This window comes from Scyliorhinus torazame, chromosome 7, assembly GCF_047496885.1.
Source record: "Scyliorhinus torazame isolate Kashiwa2021f chromosome 7, sScyTor2.1, whole genome shotgun sequence".
Classification (NCBI taxonomy): domain Eukaryota; kingdom Metazoa; phylum Chordata; class Chondrichthyes; order Carcharhiniformes; family Scyliorhinidae; genus Scyliorhinus; species Scyliorhinus torazame.
The window spans coordinates 272326069-272346716 of NC_092713.1; the positions used below are offsets into that span (position 1 = coordinate 272326069).

At 46.1% G+C, this 20648-nt stretch overlaps 1 protein-coding gene across 1 annotated transcript in view; it reads right to left on the minus strand.

Annotated features, from left to right (window-relative positions):
• LOC140427037 (long-chain-fatty-acid--CoA ligase 6-like) overlaps positions 1–20648 on the minus strand; it is a 299763-nt gene that overhangs the window by 67794 nt on the left and 211321 nt on the right. Inside the window, exons 11-14 of the mRNA XM_072512470.1 lie at positions 18252–18329; positions 14286–14420; positions 12441–12575; positions 5947–6042 (exon numbers count right to left, since the gene is read on the minus strand). Coding sequence (XP_072368571.1) covers positions 5947–6042; positions 12441–12575; positions 14286–14420; positions 18252–18329 — 444 coding nt within the window. The remainder of the gene's footprint in view (positions 1–5946; positions 6043–12440; positions 12576–14285; positions 14421–18251; positions 18330–20648) is intronic.

Consider the following 20648-nt stretch of genomic DNA (forward strand, 5'->3'; position numbering starts at 1 on the left):
TACAGTGACTGAGGGGAGCTCAGTGAATAGGACCAGGAATACTAAAAGAAATAAAACGGAAAGTGAAAACATTAATGGTAAGCGACGCGGCAGGTTGTTACAGGAAGATAAGGAAAATTAGGAGAAAGGTTAAGAGGAAATATAACTTAGGAGAGGTTACTGATCGAGGTGTTAAGATTCAGAACAGAGGTAAAAAAGCCAACAAAAGTGTACTTTACCTGAATGCTCGTAGTATTCGGAATAAGGTAAATGAGTTGATGGCGCAAATCATCGTGAATGACTATGATTTAGTGGCCATTACTGAAACATGGTTAAAGGATGGTCACGACTGGGAGTTAAATATCCGAGGGTATCAAACTTTTCGGAAGGACAGAGTGGATGGTAAGGGAGGTGGTGTAGCTCTGTTATTTAAGGATGACATCCTGGCAACAGTAAGGGATGACATCGGTGCTATGGAGGATAAGGTTGAATCCATTTGGGTGGAAATCAGGAATAGTAAGGCGAAAAAGTCACTGATAGGAGTAATCTATAGGTCACCAAATAGTAACATTATGGTGGGGCAGGCAATAAACAAAGAAATAACAGATGCATGTAGAAATGGTACAGCAGTTATCATGGGGGCTTTTAATCTACATGTTGATTGGTTTAAAACCAGGTCGGTCACGGCAGCCTTGAGGAGGAGTTTATAGAATGTATCCGCGATAGTTTCCTAGAACAGTATGTAATGGAACCTACGAGGGAACAAGCAGTCCTAGATCTGGTCCTGTGTAATGAGACAGGATTGATTCAGGATCTCATAGTTAGGGATCCTCTCGGAAGGAGCGATCACAATATGGTGGAATTTAAAATACAGATGGAGGGTGAGAAGGTAAAATCAAGCACTAGTGTTTTGTGCTTAAACAAAGGAGATTACAACAGGATGAGAGAAGAACTAGCTAAGGTAGATTGGGAGCAAAGACTTTATAGTGAAACAGTTGAGGAACAGTGGAGAACCTTCCAAGGGATTTTTCACAGTGCTCAGCAAAGATTTATACCAACAAAAAGGAAGGACGGTAAAAAGAGGGAAAATCAACCGTGGATATCTAAGGAAAGAAGGGAGAGTATCAAATTGAAGGAAAAAACATACAAAGTTGCAAAGATCAATGGGAGACGAGAGGACTGGGAAATCTTTAGGGGGCAACAGAAAGCTACTAAAAAAGCTATAAAGAAGAGTAAGATAGATTATGAGAGTAAACTTGCTCAGAATATAAAAACAGATAGTTAAAGTTTCTACAAATACATAAAACAAAAAAGAGTGGCTAAGGTAAATATTGGTCCTTCAGAGGATGAGAAGGGAGATTTAATAATGGGAGATGAGGAAATGGCTGAGGAACTGAACAGGTTTTTTGGGTCGGTCTTCACAGTGGAAGACACAAATAACATGCCAGTGACTGATGGAAATGAGGCTATGACAGGTGAGGACCTTGAGAGGATTGTTATCACCAAGGAGGTAGTGATGGGCAAGCTAATGGGGCTAAAGGTAGACAAGTCTCCTAGACCTGATGGAATGCATCCCAGAGTGCTAAAAGAGATGGCTAGGGAAATTGCAAATGCACTAGTGATAATTTACCAAAATTCACTAGACTCTGGGGTGGTCCCGGCGGATTGGAAATTAGCAAACGTGACACCACTGTTTAAAAAAGGAGGTAGGCAGAAAGCGGGTAATTATAGGCCAGTGAGCTTAACTTCGGTAGTCGGGAAGATGCTGGAATCTATCATCAAGGAAGAAATAGCGAGGCATCTGGATGGAAATTGTCCCATTGGACAGACGCAGCATGGGTTCATAAAGGGCAGGTCGTGCCTAACTAATTTAGTGGAATTTTTTGAAGACATTAACAGTCCAGTAGATAATGGGGAGCCAATGGATGTGGTATATCTGGATTTCCAGAAAGCCTTTGACAAGGTGCCACACAAAAGGTTGTTGCATAAGATAAAGATGTCTGGCATTAAGGGGAAAGTAGTAGCATGGATAGAGGATTGGTTAATTAATAGAAAGCAAAGAGTGGGGATTAATGGGTGTTTCTCTGGTTGGCATTCAGTAGCTAGTGGTGTCCCTCAGGGATCAGTGTTGGGCCCACAACTGTTCACAATTTACATAGATGATTTGGAGTTGGGGACCAAGGGCAATGTGTCCAAGTTTGCAGACGACACTAAGATAAGTGGTAAAGCAAAAAGTGCAGAGGATACTGGAAGTCTGCAGAGGGATTTGGATAGGCTAAGTGAATGGGCTAGGGTCTGGCAGATGGAATACAATGTTGACAAATGTGAGGTTATCCATTTTGGTAGGAATAACAGCAAAAGGGATTATTATTTAAATGATAAAATATTAAAACATGCTGCTGTGCAGAGAGACCTGGGTGTGCTAGTGCATGAGTCGCAAAAAGTTGGTTTTCAGGTGCAACAGGTGATTAAGAAGGCAAATGGAATTTTGTCCTTCATTGCTAGAGGGATGGAGTTTAAGACTAGGGAGGTTCGGCTGCAATTGTATAAGGTGTTAGTGAGGCCACACCTGGAGTATTGTGTTCAGTTTTGGTCTCCTTACTTGAGAAAGGACGTACTGGCACTGGAGGGTGTGCAGAGGAGATTCACTAGGTTAATCCCAGAGCTGAAGGGGTTGGATTACGAGGAGAGGTGGAGTAGACTGGGACTGTACTCGTTGGAATTTAGAAGGATGAGGGGGGATCTTATAGAAACATATAAGATTATGAAGGGAATAGATAGGATAGATGCGGGCAGTTTGTTTCCACTGGCGGGTGAAAGCAGAACTAGGGGGCATAGCCTCAAAATAAGGGGAAGTAGATTTAGGACTGAGTTTAGGAGGAACTTCTTCACCCAAAGGGTTGTGAATCTATGGAATTCCTTGCCCAGTGAAGCAGTAGAGGCTCCTTCATTAAATGTTTTTAAGATAAAGATAGATAGTTTTGTGAAGAATAAAGGGATTAAGGGTTATGGTGTTCGGGCCGGAAAGTGGAGCTGAGTCCACAAAAGATCAGCCATGACCTCATTGAATGGTGGAGCAGGCTCGAGGGGCCAGATGGCCTACTCCTGATCCTAGTTCTTATGTTCTGCAGCCCTCTTGCTTCCTCAATACTACCGGTCCCTCTACAGATCTTTGTACCAGCTGCAAACTTAGCAACAGTGCCTTCAGTACCTTCTTCCAGATCATTAATGTATATTGTAAAAGTTGTGGTCCCAGGACAGACCCCGGAGGCGTACCACTAGTCACCAGCTGCCATCCTGAAAAAGACCCGTGGTAGTCACCACTGATGTACGGTAAGGCCCCTGTACTACAGGTACGGGGGTAGATCCCTGCCTGCTGGCTCCGCCCAGTAGGCGGAGTATAAATATGTGTTCTCAGTAGAGCAGCCATTTCATCAGCTGCTGTAGGTGGCCACACATCTGTGTAATAAAGCCTTGATTACATTCTACTCTCGTCTCGTCATAATTGGTAGTGCATCAACCCCTTAATCCCCACTCTTTGCCTTCTGCCAGTCAGCCAATTCTCTATCCATGCCAGGATCTTACCCTTAACACCATGGGCTTTTAACTTATTTAACAGTCTCCTATTTGGCAGGAAGGATCAAGGAAAACCCAAAAGCTTTCTATAGGTATGTCAGGAATAAGCGAATGACTCGGGAAAGAGTAGGACCAGTCAAGGACAGGGATGGGAAGTTGTGTGTAGAGTCTGAAGACATAGGCGAGATACTAAATGAATATTTTTCGTCAGTATTCACTCAGGAAAAAGATAATGTTGTGGAGGAGAATGCTGAGCTCCAGGTAAGTAGATTAGATGGCATTGAGGTACGTAGGGAAGAGGTGTTGGCAATTCTGGACAGGCTGAAAATAGATAAGTCCCCGGGACCTGATGGGATTTATCCTAGGATTCTCTGGGAGGCCAGGGAAGAGATTGCTGGACCATTGGCTTTGATTTTTATGTCATCATTGGCTACAGGAATAGTGCAAGAGGACTGGAGGATAGCAAATGTGGTCCCTTTGTTCAAAAAGGGGAGCAGAGACAACCCCGGCAACTATAGACCGGTGAGCCTCACGTCTGTAGTGGGTAAAGTCTTGGAGGGGATTATAAGAGACAAGATTTATAATCATCTAGATAGGAATAATATGATCAGGGATAGTCAGCATGGCTTTGTGAAGGGTAGGTTATGCCTCACAAACCTTATCGAGTTCTTTGAGAAGGTGACTGAACAGGTAGACGAGGGTAGAGCAGTTGATGTGGTGTATATGGATTTCAGCAAAGCGTTTGATAAGGTTCCCCACGGTAGGCTATTGCAGAAAATACTGAGGCTGGGGATTGAGGGAGATTTAGAGATGTGGATCAGAAATTGGCTAGCTGAAAGAAGACAGAGGGTGGTGGTTGATGGGAAATGTTCAGAATGGAGTTCAGTCACAAGTGGAGTACCACAAGGATCTGTTCTGGGGCCGTTGCGGTTTGTCATTTTTATCAATGACCTAGAGGAAGGCGCAGAATGGTGGGTGAGTAAATTTGCAGACGATACTAAAGTCGGTGGTGTTGTCGATAGTGTGGAAGGAAGTAGCAGGTTACAGAGGGATATAGATAAGCTGCAGAGCTGGGCTGAGAGGTGGCAAATGGAGTTTAATGTAGAGAAGTGTGAGGTGATTCACTTTGGAAGGAATAACAGGAATGTGGAATATTTGGCTAATGGAAAAGTTCTTGAAAGTGTGGATGAGCAGAGGGATCTAGGTGTCCATGTACATAGATCCCTGAAAGTTGCCACCCAGGTTGATAGGGTGGTGAAGAAGGCCTATGGAGTGTTGGCCTTTATTGGTAGAGGGATTGAGTTCCGGAGTCAGGAGGTCATGTTGCAGCTGTACAGAACTCTGGTACGGCCGCATTTGGAGTATTGCGTACAGTTCTGGTCACCGCATTATAGGAAGGACGTGGAGGCTTTGGAGCGGGTGCAGAGGAGATTTACCAGGATGTTGCCTGGTATGGAGGGAAAATCTTATGAGGAAAGGCTGATGGACTTGAGGTTGTTTTCGTTGGAGAGAAGAAGGTTAAGAGGAGACTTAATAGAGGCATACAAAATGATTAGGGGGTTGGATAGGGTGGACAGTGAGATCCTTCTCCCGCGGATGGAAATGGCTGGCACGAGGGGACATAACTTTAAACTGAGGGGTAATAGATATAGGACAGAGGTCAGAGGTAGGTTCTTTACGCAAAGTGTGGTGAGGCCGTGGAATGCCCTACCTGCAACAGTAGTGAACTCGCCAACATTGAGGGCATTTAAAAGTTTATTGGATAAACATATGGATGATAATGGTATAGTGTAGGTTAGATGGCTTTTGTTTCGGTGCAACATCGTGGGCCGAAGGGCCTGTACTGCGCTGTATTGTTCTATGTTCTATGCGGCACCTTGTCAAAGGCCTTCTGGAAATCTAAATAAATCACGTCCACTGATTCTCCTTTGTCTAACTTGCTTGTTACCTCCTCAAAGATTTGTTAGACACGACCTCCCTTTGACAAAGCGGTGCTGACTGAGTCCTATTTTACCATGCACTTCCAAGTGCTTCGCGATATCTTCTTTAATTTCAGACTCTACAATCTTACCAATGACCGAAGTCAGGCTAACCGGCCTATAATTTCCAGTCTTCTGCCTCCCTCCCTTCTTAAACAGTGGTGTTACATTAGCCACCTTCCAGTCCTCTGGGACCCTACCTGCCTCCAGTGATTCCGGAAAGATCATCACTAATGCCTCCACAATTTCCTCAGCTATCTCTTTTAGGACCCTGAATTCAACCTATGGTGGCATTTGTGAATGTTCTTGGAAAGGATGTGAAAAATATACTTATTTGGACAATTTTGAAAAACATTTCATGAAAACTGAAAGAATTGTAATGAAAGAATGAATAAAGTGCTAATTTTCATACCTGGCAACCCAATGCTGCTCTTAGGAAGCCAAGTACAGCAGGAGAGGCAGGAGCAGCCCCTGTGACGATCATTCTCACCTTTCCCCCAAGGCTATCCTGCATGAACAAATATATCAAAATTAGCAGAATACATATTGGCCGACTGCAAAACAAGGCATAAATTGTGCAATTTATGCCTGGAGGCAGCTACTTAAACTGGTTTCAAAGTGCAATTTTAAAATGCTCGTTTAATCTTAATTTTAGATTATGACAGCGTTAATATAAAAATTAAAAGTCAAAAGATTTGCATTAAATTCAATCCTGAAACAGCAGTAAGGAGGCGACTGAGCCACAAATACTGAGTATTGGTTGATGGTGCTATATTTTTAGCCAGCGCTAATTATTCTTGGCTCAGATCCCCCCGTGTGGCCTGAACACCAATTTGTAAGATTCCCTATGGAGCATCAAGTTAATAATCCCATTGTTAATGTCAGCAGAACTGCTCCAGTGCAGTTCTGGAGCTCCATCAGATTGAAACATTTTATATGAAAAGTTAAAACTAGCACAGAACATTGAAATGAGTTCTTGTATAGCAGTCCTTTCAATGGCATAACAGAAGGTAATTGGCGATGACGAGTGGCCAGGCTTTGTTTTATTGTTTTATTAAAGTGAGTCTGGTATAGGCGGATTGGCTCTCTTTATACACTGAATGCCACTTCTCATCGTTTTTTTATAATGTGAGATTTTGTGATTGTTGATAACACAGAAGTTGAAAAAGATTTCATTGGTGTGCAGGAGAGGACACCGTTTCCTCGCTGTGACTAAAATCACATTGTTATGGGGAAATATCATTGATAAACCATGGGCTGGATTCTCCGATTTTGCGACTAAGTGCTGATGCCAGCGTGAAAACTGTGGTCTTTTACAACAGCAAAAACGGTGCAACGATTCAGCAACTCTAAATGGGCTAGCACCGTCGCCACAGGAAGGACATACTGGCACTGGAGCGGGTCCAGCGGAGATTCACACGGATGATCCCAGGAATGGTAGGCCTAACATACGATGAACGTCTGAGGATCCTGGGATTATATTCATTGGAGTTTAGGAGGTTGAGGGGAGATCTAATAGAAACTTACAAGATAATGAATGGCTTAGATAGGGTGGACGTAGGGAAGTTGTTTCCATTAGGACCCGGGGGCACAGCCTTAGAATAAAAGGGAGTCACTTTAGAACAGAGATGAGGAGAAATTTCTTCAGCCAGAGTGAGGTGGGTCTGTGGAATTCATTGCCACAGAGGGCGGTGGAGGCCGGGACGTTGAGTGTCTTTAAGACAGAAGTTGATAAATTCTTGATTTCTCAAGGAATTAAGGGCTATGGAGAGAGAGCGGGTAAATGGAGTTGAAATCAGCCATGATTGAATGGTGGAGTGGACTCGATGGGCCGAATGGCCTTACTTCCGCCCCTATGTCTTATGGTCTTTTGAAACACAACCGTTTTCAAGCGAAACGGCGCCGGATTCACCAGGTCCGTGATTGCCGCACTTAAATGACACACAGACTGTCCCATTCAACAAGATGTCCAGAAGGAGAGCAGCGCCACGGTTCAGGGACACTGTGCTGGAGACCTTCCTAGATGCCGTGGAGGAGAGGTGGATGACCCTGTACCCGCGCCCGGGAGGAAGATCACCAGGCCTGGGCGCAGGTCAGCGCCGTTGGCGAAGTCGTCCGGACTGGCATCCAGTGGAGGAAGAAACTGCACAACCTCCTCAGGGCGGCCAGGGTGAGTAGGCAGCGCTGTGCCCAAGGACAAACCCCCCTACCCCTCACACACATGTAACCCGGACTCACCCCCCCCCCCCCACCCCCAACCCCCCCCGGGAGACGGCCAAAACCCCACCCTGCCCCACATGCCAGCACCCATGGCCAGGTGTCGTTGTTTGTGTTTGCGCCCCCCACCCACCAGGAGAAGGCCACGCACAACCAGCAGGAGAAGACCGGAGGTGAATCACCAGACCTGCGTCCCCTCACCATGCCCGAGCAGAGGGCACTGGACGTGGTCGGCAGGCGAGCATGTGAGACCCCCTGCCTAGTTGCGGATCCTCATGACAAATGTGCGCCCCCCCCTCATCCCCAAACCCACGGTCTCCCACCCCACCCCTCCCCTCACCCTGTCCCCAAATCCACGCACCCCCCCCCCCCCCCCCCCCACGGTCCAGCTATCTAACCACACATTCTGTCTTGTGTCTTACAGAACCTGCCAGAGGGCAGCCCGGTCCATCCAGGGCCCCCAGCTCCCAGCCAGTGCCAGAGCTCCCCAGACAGCCGAGCACAGACAGGGAGAGCATCCAGAACACCAGCCCTCTGCCCGTGACCCAGGAGACCCCGGAGTTCGGGTCAGAGGACGACACAGACCTTTGGTCACAGCTATCTCCAGCACCCGCCACCATCCCAGAGACTATCACCTCAGTTGGGCACACTAGTGAGGAGGCTCCTGGGACACTATCTGGTACAGCAGGTGGAGGTAGGAGCAGCCGAGGGGCCGGACGGTCGGAGGGCAGCCCGGCCCCAGGAACCAGCTGCCACCCAGACGGGTCCCGGGCTCCTGGAACATCCAGTTCCATCCACAGTGGAGATGCAGCCAGAGACCCAGGGAGTACGGGAGGAGATGACAGTCGGCGTCCAGCACCTGCCGGCGCAGGTGGAGGAGTCCATCTGCATGCTAGCCAGGCCGAAACCGCATGGGTGGCGTCCAGGTGGAGGCAATGGGGGCGACGGTGTTGGATATGGGTCAGCGTGTGCAAGCCCTGGGGCATTCTGTGCAGGCGGGGTCTAAGGCCCAGAACAGGCTACCTTTTCACAGGCAGCCATGTGCCAGAGCCACCTGGACATTGCAGCGGCGCTCCTCAACGTGGCCCAGTCACAGCAGGCCATGGCAGATGGCGTAAGCAGCATTGCCCAGGCGCAGGCTGGTGTGGCGCAGACTCAGAAGGAGGTGGCTCACACCCTGAGGGGTGTGGCCCACTCACTGGCTAATGTGGCACAGACCCCGAGGGACGTGGCCCACTCACTGGCTGATGTGGCACAGACCCTGAGGGACGTGGCCCACTCACTGGCTGATGTGGCACAGACCCCGAGGGACGTGGCCCACTCACTGGCTGATGTGGCACAGACCCTGAGGGATGTGGCCCACTCACTGGCTGATGTGGCACAGACCCTGAGGGACGTGGCCCACTCACTGGCTGATGTGGCACAGACCGTCAGTGTGATGGCATAGTAGCAGCGTGATGTGGTGCAGTTCCAGACGGAGATGGTCCACTCACTGTGCTCCATGGCTGCGAGCATGCAGACCCTTGTGAAGGCCAGAGCAAGCCTCCAGGACTGGCAGCATCCTATGGGCCTCAGGGGATGGCTCTGCTCGCACCCCCGTCCCATGGAGTAGCCCATGTGCCTTCGGGCATCCCGAGGGAGGAGGTGGTACTGGGGCCCGTGCCGGTGACCCCTGCAGGGGAGATGTCGGAACACCGTAGCACCTTAGATTTCCCCCTCCCCCTCCTGACCCTGGTGCATCTGGTGGGCAGCGGGCAGAACAGGGCTGCACCACGCTTCCCGGGACGCCCGAGCAGCAGCCGGGCCCATCCAGGTCGGGCCTCCAGGAGCCGTGTGCCAACGGGAACCCTTATCGCAGGGCAGGAATCACAACAGTCCGCCTCCACTCCTGCTGTACCTTCTAGGGAACCACCTAGGCGTAGTGTTAGGGCCTGTAAGGCCAGAAAGTTAGACACCAGTTAGGTTGGCATGGGTGCAGGGCACAGTTTAGTTATAGGGGCTAGGGCACAGACTGTATATTCACAATAAACACCTGTTCACACCATTCAAACCTGCCTCGGTGCTGTCTGATAGGTGTCGGGGTGAGACGGTCAATGCTGGCCAGTGGGAGTGGGGGACGAGTGAACCCCTGTGGTTGGACCGTGCTTCCCCCCCCCCCCCCCGACCAGCCTCAACCGTTCCCAGCACCCCCTCCCCAGCGATTCAACAGGACCGTGTGATGGACCGGCCAGCTCTCCTGGCGGGATCACCCAGGTGGAAGGTGCTACTGTGGGCATGAGTCAGACATTGTCAAACGGTGTGAAGCACGGAGCTCATCGCAGAGTGGGTTGTCATCATCTTCCATCCCATGGACTAGACCCGCTGTCACTGCCAACCCAGTGCCCCCAGCTCGTAACGCCGCAGATATGTATAATGTTGGGAGTGTGCATGCGGTTGGTTTGGTGGGGTGGGAGGTGAGGGGGTTTGGTGGTGTGGAAAGTGAGGGGCTGTGGGATGGTGGTGTCCGTGCCCCTGGCCAGCGTCCCTCTCCCCCACTGGTTGGTGAAACGTGTTGCGACGAGGGCATCCCGTGTGCCCTGGCGATGGCGTTGTGCGGCATCCCGTGCCTGGCCAGAACCCATGTCCCGCTGATTGTCTCCCTCCCCCTCATCCTCCTCGTCTGACGAGGCCTGCCCTTCCATCCCATCCTCCTCCAGCACATCTCCCCTCTGCTGGGCATCCCGGCGATGGCAGTGAACCCCACTGCCCAGGCATCCTGGTGGGCGGGTCCACAGGGTACTGTATGTACTGCTCCGCCTGGGCATACAGGGAGTCAGTGACGGGCAGATGCACCTGTGCGCTGATGCCTGTGAAATCCCAGACAGGTCCCCACTCGGCGACTGGAAGGACCCCGTCGCGTAGAAGTTGAGGGCAACCATCACCTTGATGGTCACTGGGAGCGGGTGTCCTCCCCCATACCCCTGCAGTGCCAGGTGTGCCATCATCTGGCAGATGTGTCGCACTTTCTCTGCTCATCCGCAGTCTCTGTCTGCATGCCCGGTCCAGCAGGTCCTCAAATGACATGCGGCGCCAGTACACACGGGGCCTCATCCAGCGCCACCTTGGCACCTCCTCCTTCTCGTCCTGTTGGGCGGCCGGCCCTCCAGCTCGAGCAGCTGCCACCTGACCCTCTGCAGCCCGTTTCTCTGCTGTAGCCTCCGCCTCCTCTCTGAGCGGTCTCCGCTCATGCTGCCACAGGGCTTCATGCAGAGATGCAGCCATTGCCATAGCGGCCAGCTTCGCGGGTTGATAGCCAAAAGTCATTATTGTCTGCAGGAGGTGAAAGGCACACGTTAGCATGGCACATACACCAGTGCTCAACCAGGTGCCATGGGCTCCATGGTGGCCCCGGTTGGCAATGCGCGCCCCACCCAAGCATGTCCTCCCCCCACCCTGGCCCCATCGGTGCTCCCGCACCTGGCACCCGTCCCTGCTGCCGGGGCACCGTTAGCTGGCACTGTCCACACTGGGTACTGCCGTCGGTGTGGCTGTGGGGTCCCACGGTGGGTGGCTGCCGGTTGGGTGGGGTGTTCGGGGGTTGGGGGAGGGGGCACACCCATAAGGTCAGTGTCACTGTGTAGAACCAGGGCCTGGGGTGGGTGGTCAGCAAGATGGCCACTGTAATGATTTTTGGTGCCTGGGCACCATCCCAGTCCTGTGGGGGCCCTCCTCTCTCTTGCTCAGCAGCCAGGACGCCAGGTTCATGATTTTTAAAACCACAAGTGAACCACGCCGTCGGGAAATCGGCCCATCCAAGGTGCTGAATCCTGGAGGCCCCGGAGCATCGGGTGTCAGGCCTGCTAATGATATACCTACTGTACTTTCAGGCTGCGCGGCGAGCGCTGCAGAGGCCATTTTGGGGGGGCCGGAGAATCCCAATTTTCCGTCAATCCGGCGTCTACCTCTATTTTGGCGTCAGAAGCCATTCTCCACCCGATCACGTTTCCCGATTTCGGCGTTGGCTAACGGAGAATCCAGCCCCATGTACTTTACAATTTGTAACAATATGCTCACCCATATTTTATACAAAAAAAGTTTCAAATCAAGAGACAATCTTATTCAAACGTATAAGTTCCAGGGTGGCTACTGATAGACTGTTACCTCTTGTAGGAGACATGAAAACTAGGGGGCAGTTTATAAAATAAGGGATATCCCATTTAAGACATATGAGAAGAATTTTTCTCTCAGGTGGTCATGAATCTTTGGAATTCTCCCCAGAGAGAGTGGAAGAGGCAGGGTCAATTAATATTTTTAAGGTTGAGGAGATAGATTATTGACTAATAACAGAGTCAAAGGTTGTCAGGGGTAGGTGGAATGTGGAGTTGAAGCCACAATCAGATGAGCCATGATCTTATTGAATGGCAGAGCAGGACAGGGGGGGAAAATGGCTTCCTCCTGCTCCTAATTTGTATAAGACCATAAGACATAGGAGCAGAGTTAGGCCACTCGAGTCTGCTCCGTCATTCAATCATGGCTGATATTTTTCAAGTTGCAAGGATTAATTTTTCAGCACATCAGCTTAAGAGCCAAAATGCCTTTCCAAACAAAATACTTTCCAGGAGAGAGTTCTACAGATGGGACTACTGATGCGTTAAGCCTTACCCCTAATAGTCTCAAAGGACATTAGTAAAATGAATAATTTATCTTTACCTGTATTTTTTTGAAAAAGAGTTTGTCCCATACGCTGTCATTCCTTATGATACCATTTCGCACTTCAATTGCCTTTCTTCTGGCTGCAAATTCCAGTAGCCAGCGTTTTACCGGTGTACCTGCTTGGCTAAAGATCTAAAATATTGAGCAAAATTCATACTTAGTGCTACTATATCATGGAAGTATCCACCAAAAAGCATTTTTAATGCTGCTCAATCAGTGCAAACTGGGTAGATGTGCAGTTACAATTGCCAGTGAGACCTGCCTAGTGTTATCCTGCTCTCTTCCAGAAATATCTGATTTTAATCTGCTCTTCTGAGCACCAGAAATCATCAGGGTCCGACTGTCACCTTAACCAGAGGTTTATGCGGGAGGCCAATCTATGTGTTAGGTTTTTCAGTTTGCTTTGCCTGGTCTAATTAAGATGCTTTCTGGACTACAAAAAATAATTAGTGTAGACTTTGGTGAACATTTTAAGTTTTAATAGAATTCCTACAGTGCAAAAGGAGGCCGTTCGGCTCATCGTGTCTGCACCGACCCTCTGAAAGGTCACCCTACCTAGGCCCACTCCACCACCCTATCCCTGTAACCCCACCTAACCTGCACATCTTTGGACTGTGGGAGGAAACCCACGCAGACACAGGCAGAAAGTTCAAACTTCACACAGACAGTCACCCAAGACTGAAATTGAACCCAGGTCCCTGGCACTGCAAGGGAGCAGTGCTAACCACTGTACCGTCCATATAACAGGTCTAATTTTTAAAAATATATAAATTGGCATGGATAATCATTATGGACACTTCTAAGCATAAACAACTGATAAAGCAGGCAAATACGAACAATAAAGCTCCTGAAAGCTAATTTGAAGACTGCAACTGGGCTGTCTTGAGGAAGCTGTGGAACTGTTCATGGGGAATGGCATATGAGAAGATAGGAGGATGATATAAACGCCTGATGGATCAAGGACAGAAGGCATGTGCAAAAGCTCTAGAAGCACATGGAAGGTGAATAATGCAAATAATTTTAACCAGAAATAGAGGCCACTGGCCTTGCGACGCTGCAGACGATTTGAGGCCAATCTCTACCCTTTTCCAGGCACATTTTCTGCTGAAACCATAATAAATCATCCCTAAGAACAGGTTTAGAGATTCATCTCAATGGGCGAAGAATGTTAAGCGATTCCACACAAGTGGAAAACACAACCCAATTTCTGAAAGGTCTCGTCTGCCACGCACCCCATTCTCCCTCCATAAAAGCCAACTCAGCTATAATTTTTGACCTGCACTAAATTACAAAACCCAGTCTTTCATGGTCCACACTAGCCCCCTAAGTTCCATGCATGGAGTATAATCTTCATTCTCAAATTCCTCCTCATTCTCTTCCCATTTTACCTTTGCTATTTTAGTCTTATGGTTGTCTCAGATCTTTCAGTCCTTTGATTCTCGACTTCTGTACACCTTCCACATCCAGTGGTCAATCCAAATTGCATTGGATTTGTTTATTGTCACATGTACCAAGGTACAGTGAAAAGTATTTTTCTGTGTGCAGCTCAAACAGATCTTTTTTTCCCCCCAACTTCTAACTTATCGCAAAACCTCATGTCTCTTTTCTCAATCGTTTCAACCAAACTTTCAATGACGTCTCCCAACTCTCATCACTTGACAGCCCTTGTACATTTTTAAAAATCTATTTTGGTTTGATTAATCCCTTTATGAAATACTTTTAGATATTTCTCCATCTTTAAGGCACTCTATAAATGCATTAGTACCTTGTAACACAAGTTATTCATATATTGTGCTACACTTACGACATTGTAAATTATTGCACCGAAAAAAAAAAGCTAACCTTGTCATACATTCGATTTAGCAGTCTTGGAACAACAGGAAAAATAGTTGGATGAAGAGCTTTCATATCATCTGATAGAAGCCTAATGTCACCTTGGAAGAAACCTATCCGACCTCCATGGCATATAACTACAGACTGAAAGAAAATGAAATCATATTGACTAGAAGCAGACCCAATAATGCTGTTATACCAATTGTTCAAAGTATCTCAAGTTAACCATGAGCAGAGAGAATATTTGCAAGTGGACAAAATATCTGCAGGGGAACATTTGACTAAGTGTCCATTGCATCCTAAAGGTTAGATTAGTAATGGAGGAGAACAAAGAATTTCTAAATCTTGAAGAGTGTTAACTTCAGTGGGATGAAAAGGATCTAGCCTGTTATATATGTGGGTTATTGTAGTTGGGTGAAATATCTATTCAAGATGGGAGTCACGCAACATTGGCTACTTTGCAGGCTTTTACCCAGTTGAGTGCCAAACCTTGTACAGTGAAGACCTATTCAATAAACCTCTGTTGACCTTAACCCACATGCCTCAGCAATCTATTTCTTTTGTACTGTTAGTCTAAAGATACAACAGTTTACAAAAAGAAAACAGACAAGGGTGAAATCTAAAGAAAAAAAAAGTGGAGAAGTTCCAATAGATTGATCGATCAGCAGATTAACGGGTGATCAGAAATCGCTGACATCAGAACCTGAAAGGTTTAAAACTGGCAATCCAAGGAGCCAGGCTACAGGGCTTGCCACGTGCAGTACAGTAAGACACAGGAGTGGAGCAGAGAACAAAAGGTTGCAACTTGTTTGCAGGTTAAAGCTGTTACAAATTGGTAATCCATCCTGAATGAACTAGACCACTGAATTGAATTCGAAACCAGTTAAAAATAGCGAGAAATGTTGGTGCAATGGGCTCTTTTGATGAAGCCTAAGAACTGGAAATCACATTCAGAGAGATTCCATTATTATACTCTAGCCAATAAATATTCAGAAGAGATGAAGGTCCCTGTATTCCCAAGTACAACTGGAAGCAAAACATTTCATTTGCTAAGTTTAGTTCAGCTAGAGAAACCTGGGGATAAGACATTGAAGATTATTCACCAAAGCTATTGATTATTGCGGAGGGGCTTCAATTTCAAAGGAATCAGTTAGAAATGGAAAATATTGTGCAGTTTATTGCAATCCTCAAGCGACTTGATTGTGTGAATTTGGCAACTCATTAGACTACTCAAGGCTGAGTGTGTAGTTTGAAACATTAGGCCACTAAAACATTAACAGAATGAAATACAAGTCTGAAGACTGCATTAGATATTGCTCTTTCAATGGAGCTTGCAGCTAAGGAGGCTTCTCCGTTCGGAGAATGCATGAGGATCCATAAACTGGCTGCCGCATAGAAGAAGTCTACCCAGCATCAGGTGTGTCATTACTGTGCACAAATGGGCCATTTACAGGCCGATTGTTGAAGCAAGGACAGCCAATGTAAAAATTGTGGCAGAATTGGGCACACAGCAAGAGCCTGCTGGAGTAAAATAACTTCTCCAGAGAACGCTCACGCTCAAAAGGAATATACAGAACTCATTCAAAGGAAGAAACAAAACACAGTGTGGAAGAAACGAACAACAACCACGGTGAAGCAAAAACAATTCATTCTGATTATGAATTGAAGTTGAACCTGCTCTCAGTGCAGCGGGAGTCACACTGTTTTTGGCAGATTAAACACTGCATATGCTTTGCCAACTGGGAATACACCACCTGGTTCTACAAACGTCTTTGCACTGCTGCAAAATATTTGTGGCTTCCTCTTGCAATGTCTTTTAACTACCGCTCACTAGCCCCCACCCCCCTAATTTAACCTCTAACTTAGGGTTTGGTTCCATAGGAGGATCTGAGATTTCCAACCTATCGGATTGTTTCACTTGTTTATTACTCGCAGATCGCAATTCCATGCAAATGGAACAGGCTTCTCATAAAGGACAGCAGGTAGGTGGTGAAATTGCTCTACCCATTACCTTCCTGAAGTCTGCAGAATGTTAAAATCACACCCATCATGTCAAGTATATGTTTTATGCACTTTCAAACTGCATTAACACATTCCATTGCTAAAGTTGCATGCATGCAAGTGTATTTCCGAATGTATGTGAATGTGAGAACTGCCAGTTTTAAAAAACATTCGTTCATGGGATGTGGGTGTCGCTGACTGGGCCAGCATTTAGTGCCCATCCCAGAGGGCATTTAAGAGTCAACTGCATTGCTGTGGATCTGGAGTCACATATAGACCAGACCAGGCAAGGACAACAGATTACCTTCCCTCAACGATATTAGTGAACCAGATGGGTTTTGACAATAATCGACAATGGTTTCATGGTCATCATTAGACTTTTAATTCCAGATTTTAAAAAAATTATTGAATTCAAATTTCACGACAATACCACTACACCACTACCACCTCGGAAATAATGAATTTAACTATTTTTTAAAAATATAATTTAGAGTACCCAATTATTTTTTTTCCAAGGGGCAATTTAGCGTGACCAATTCACCTACCCTGCACATCTTTGGGTTGTGGGGGTGAAACCCACGCAGACACGGGGAGAATGTGCAAACTCCACACGGACAGCGATCCGGGGCCGGAATCAAACCCGGGTCCTCAGTGCCGTCGGGCAGCAGTGCTAACCACTGGGCCACCATGCCGCCACATAAATTTAACTATAGTGCTTCACCATTTCCATTTTTCCTGAACTTTTTAAAAACACCTTTAAATTCCCTACCTGCTTCCAAGATTAGCTTGCAATATCAGCTTCAATCTTGAGCTAATTTAAGAGGCACACCCCATGAAACAAAGCACAGGTTTGCAGAAGTGATCGTTCCCACTTTACCTGTGACCTATTTAAGAATTAATGAAACATTCCCAAACTTGAAAGAGTGATTCTTCTGAATTTCCTTCCAGCTCTATGGAAACTGGTCTTCTCCAAGTAGCATAAATGAGCAAGTGCAAATCTGAATTGCAAACTGTGGAATCATGCTTTGGGGCTCCACCTCACTATATGACATGCTGTGGAATATTTATTTTTGAGAAGTAGGCAGACAACTAGTGATAAAATGGGCTGATCTAGTGGCAATAGTACAGTCAGAATGCTCACTATAAAGTGAACCTCAAGAATGAGTCATTTTAAGCATACCCTTACAGAGAGACGAAGTACATGAGATAAACTAAATATTACTTTCAGATCTGCTAGAGCAACACATGGGCACAAGATTATGAAGAGTAAATATAGAACAGACATGATAAATTATTTATTTGTATAGGAGAATGAGCACATTTTAAAATGGTTGTGTGGTGCAGTGCGTGAGGTCAAGCCTCAGGATTAGCTTTTGGAAACATCTAGGTGCTGTTATGGGAAAATTAAAGGATTGATATTCTGGACAGATAATTACGAAATGGGCTGAAGAACCATCAACCTTCAAACCTGCTTTGAACACATGAAACTGCACTCAGTCATGATAATGGAGAAAAAAGATGCAGTGTGTTCCATTGAATTTGAACTTATACAGTGTTTGATTATATGGATACAGACTATCACAATCAATGTACTAAATTGCATTCATCAAAGCGATGAAATGATAGAATTTTAGTAGGCATGAAAGTATATGGCTATCAGTGGTCAGTGTTACCATTAGTCAGTAAATAAAGAAATGCTGCATTAGTGGAAGCCTATACTGCGCTTCACCAGGGCTTTGCTGTAAAGCAGGAAAGAGAATAGGATAGCAAATGAGTGTATATTTTCGAAGATGTGATTAAGCGTGGCAGACAGTTTGCTGCCTGTATAGACTCAATGGGCCATTCTTACCTGTACCATTCTTTCAAACATGTGTGCTAATGGCAAGTAGGAAATATGTACATCATCAGATGTGGGCAGCCATTGGCTCTGTAAAACATAATAAGTGGCACAAGCATGGTGAGATAGACTCTTACCTGGATAACTCTCTCAAACATGTGCGCCAGAGGCAAGAAGGAAATAAGGACATCGTCCTGTCTTGGAAAGATCACTTTCTGCAGAGGGTATGAGGGAATATGAGACAGAGAGGAAAATACACTGACAGAGACACAAAGAGAAAGTTACAAAAGAGAAGAAAATGACACTAGAAGAAACGGACATGAATTAAAGGGGCTTTGTCATCTCACAGAATATATGTTCAAAGGACACAAAAGGTTAATTGCGTCTCAAACTCTGCCGTCATCACATCAAACTCTACAACTGCAAACTTGACCAACAACTCTGGTGAAAGGTTAATCAATCTGAAAATTAACTTTCTCTCCAAAGACCATCTTAACCTGTCAAATGTTGTCAACGTTTTGATTTTATTTCAGATTTCAGTATCTGCACTATTTTGGCTTTTGCAAAAAGTATAAAAAATTGTTCTCCATTTTTAAGGCCAACTTCTTCATAAATTGTTGTTCACTTAACTCCTGGCCAACAGGAATCTGTTAATGTATTCAGCAACTGACTTATGCATTTTTCTTTCCTTAAAGTAGGAAAGCTTCTCTATGGCCAAATCGATAATTTACCATAAAAGGTGAATTTCTGTCAAAAGCGACATTGCCATTAACAGCTATACTTTCTTCCCTCACCACCCCCTCCCAACTTTCTGCAGTCACTTGCAATATCAGACTTCTAAACTGACCACTCTGAGCTATAAATTGACAGTGAATGGTTGACATCACAGCTAAACTTTGGGAACACTTTGTGACCCAGCCCCTTTAAGAGTAAATAAATCAACACTACACTAATGAAATAACGTGCTAAATATTCATTGGTGAATTGTCAATTCAAATAACAGAAAACACATTTTCAAATAACATTTGGAAAAATGTATTTAATTTGCCTTCTTTCTTATTATCTACATCACATTCAATTTCCTCTGGTAAAATGCGGATAGGTAACCTGCTCCCAGGCTCTGTCAATCCTTACTGGTCAGCCACTGTGCACGAGAACGGCACACCTGCTCAAGATATTTAAAATTACTTCTTGTATTTCATATTTACAATACAGCAGGATGCAGCTGGGGACAATTACAGTAACGGCAAATTTCTCAAATTATGACCAACAGGAACACAAATTCCCTACAGTTGTTGTACCGATGTCAAATCACAGATCTCTTGTTCTGCAAAGGAAAAATCAAACAATGAATTATTAACTACAGATAAAACAGTTTTCCCTCTCTCATATGTCTGGTTTCTGCTCATTTCCTGTTATATTTTTGGGAGCAATTTTCCAGGGCCATCCGGAATTCTTGCTGGCCTGTTAAAATCGGTCATTAGCATCCATTTCAACCTCACTAGTGAGATTGAAATGGCATGCTGCAGCTTCACGAGCATAAATCACTACAGGTCCCTAAATGTGGGGACCAGATGCCAGGGACATCAAGGGGGCAAGTACCCTCCCTACGCTTACATCCAGGGTGCTGAGTAGGGGGTTGGTGTTTGTCAAATCTTTCCTCTCTTTTAAACTCTCTCCCAGCATGCCAAGTTTAAAGATCTGTCAGATGAAGGTGAAAGTTTTCCCTTATGTGTTTGAAGTTCTTTTTTGATATTCAATATCATTGCCCTTTAACTTCAAGTCTCTGGGCTTGCGGAGAAGCCCAAAAGCCTTGAACTGCATGGTTTACATTCAATTTAACAGTCCATTATCTTGTATAAGCTTCCCGATTGACGGGTCCAGGCTATTTTGCTTTGTTTGTTTTTATAGCACGCCAAGGTCCATCAACTCTGATGTGCTTCCTCTTTTGAGGAGGTGTTGTTTCGAACCTCAAGTTTTTTCCTGCTGGGGTTTCCTCTGCTCGGAAGTCCTTAGATTAAAAATCAGATGCTCTGAAGTGCTGCCCTCTGGCACTGCTAAGGAGCAGGGTCCGGGGGGGGGGGGGGGGGGGGGGGGGGGAGAAAGAGAGACTGCAGCATTATTCTGAAATCGGGGCGCCCTTTAAAAAACAGCACCCCGATCTGGAGGGTCAGCCCTACTGGAGCAAATCACCCTGGCTTCAAAAATGTTTCAAAGAATGGGTGGATTGCGATCTGGATCGCGCTGAACTACTCAGCAGGAATTCGCAGCTAGTTTCTCCAGAGACAACATTTAGAAGTTCTTTTGGAGAATTGCACCCTTGGTTACCGTCCTTAACTAACCATGGTGTGTTGCAATACACTGCTGGGTTCAGAATAACTCAACTTTGAATGCAAATCATTTTTTTTGATTTGCTCCATTTGGAGAAATGCGAAGATGAGTAATATATTTTATTTTCCAGAAATACTCCCTCCAATACCTCAGAGTTAAATTGCTTCAGCCCTCCTCTGGCAAAGAAATTCAAAATGTGTACA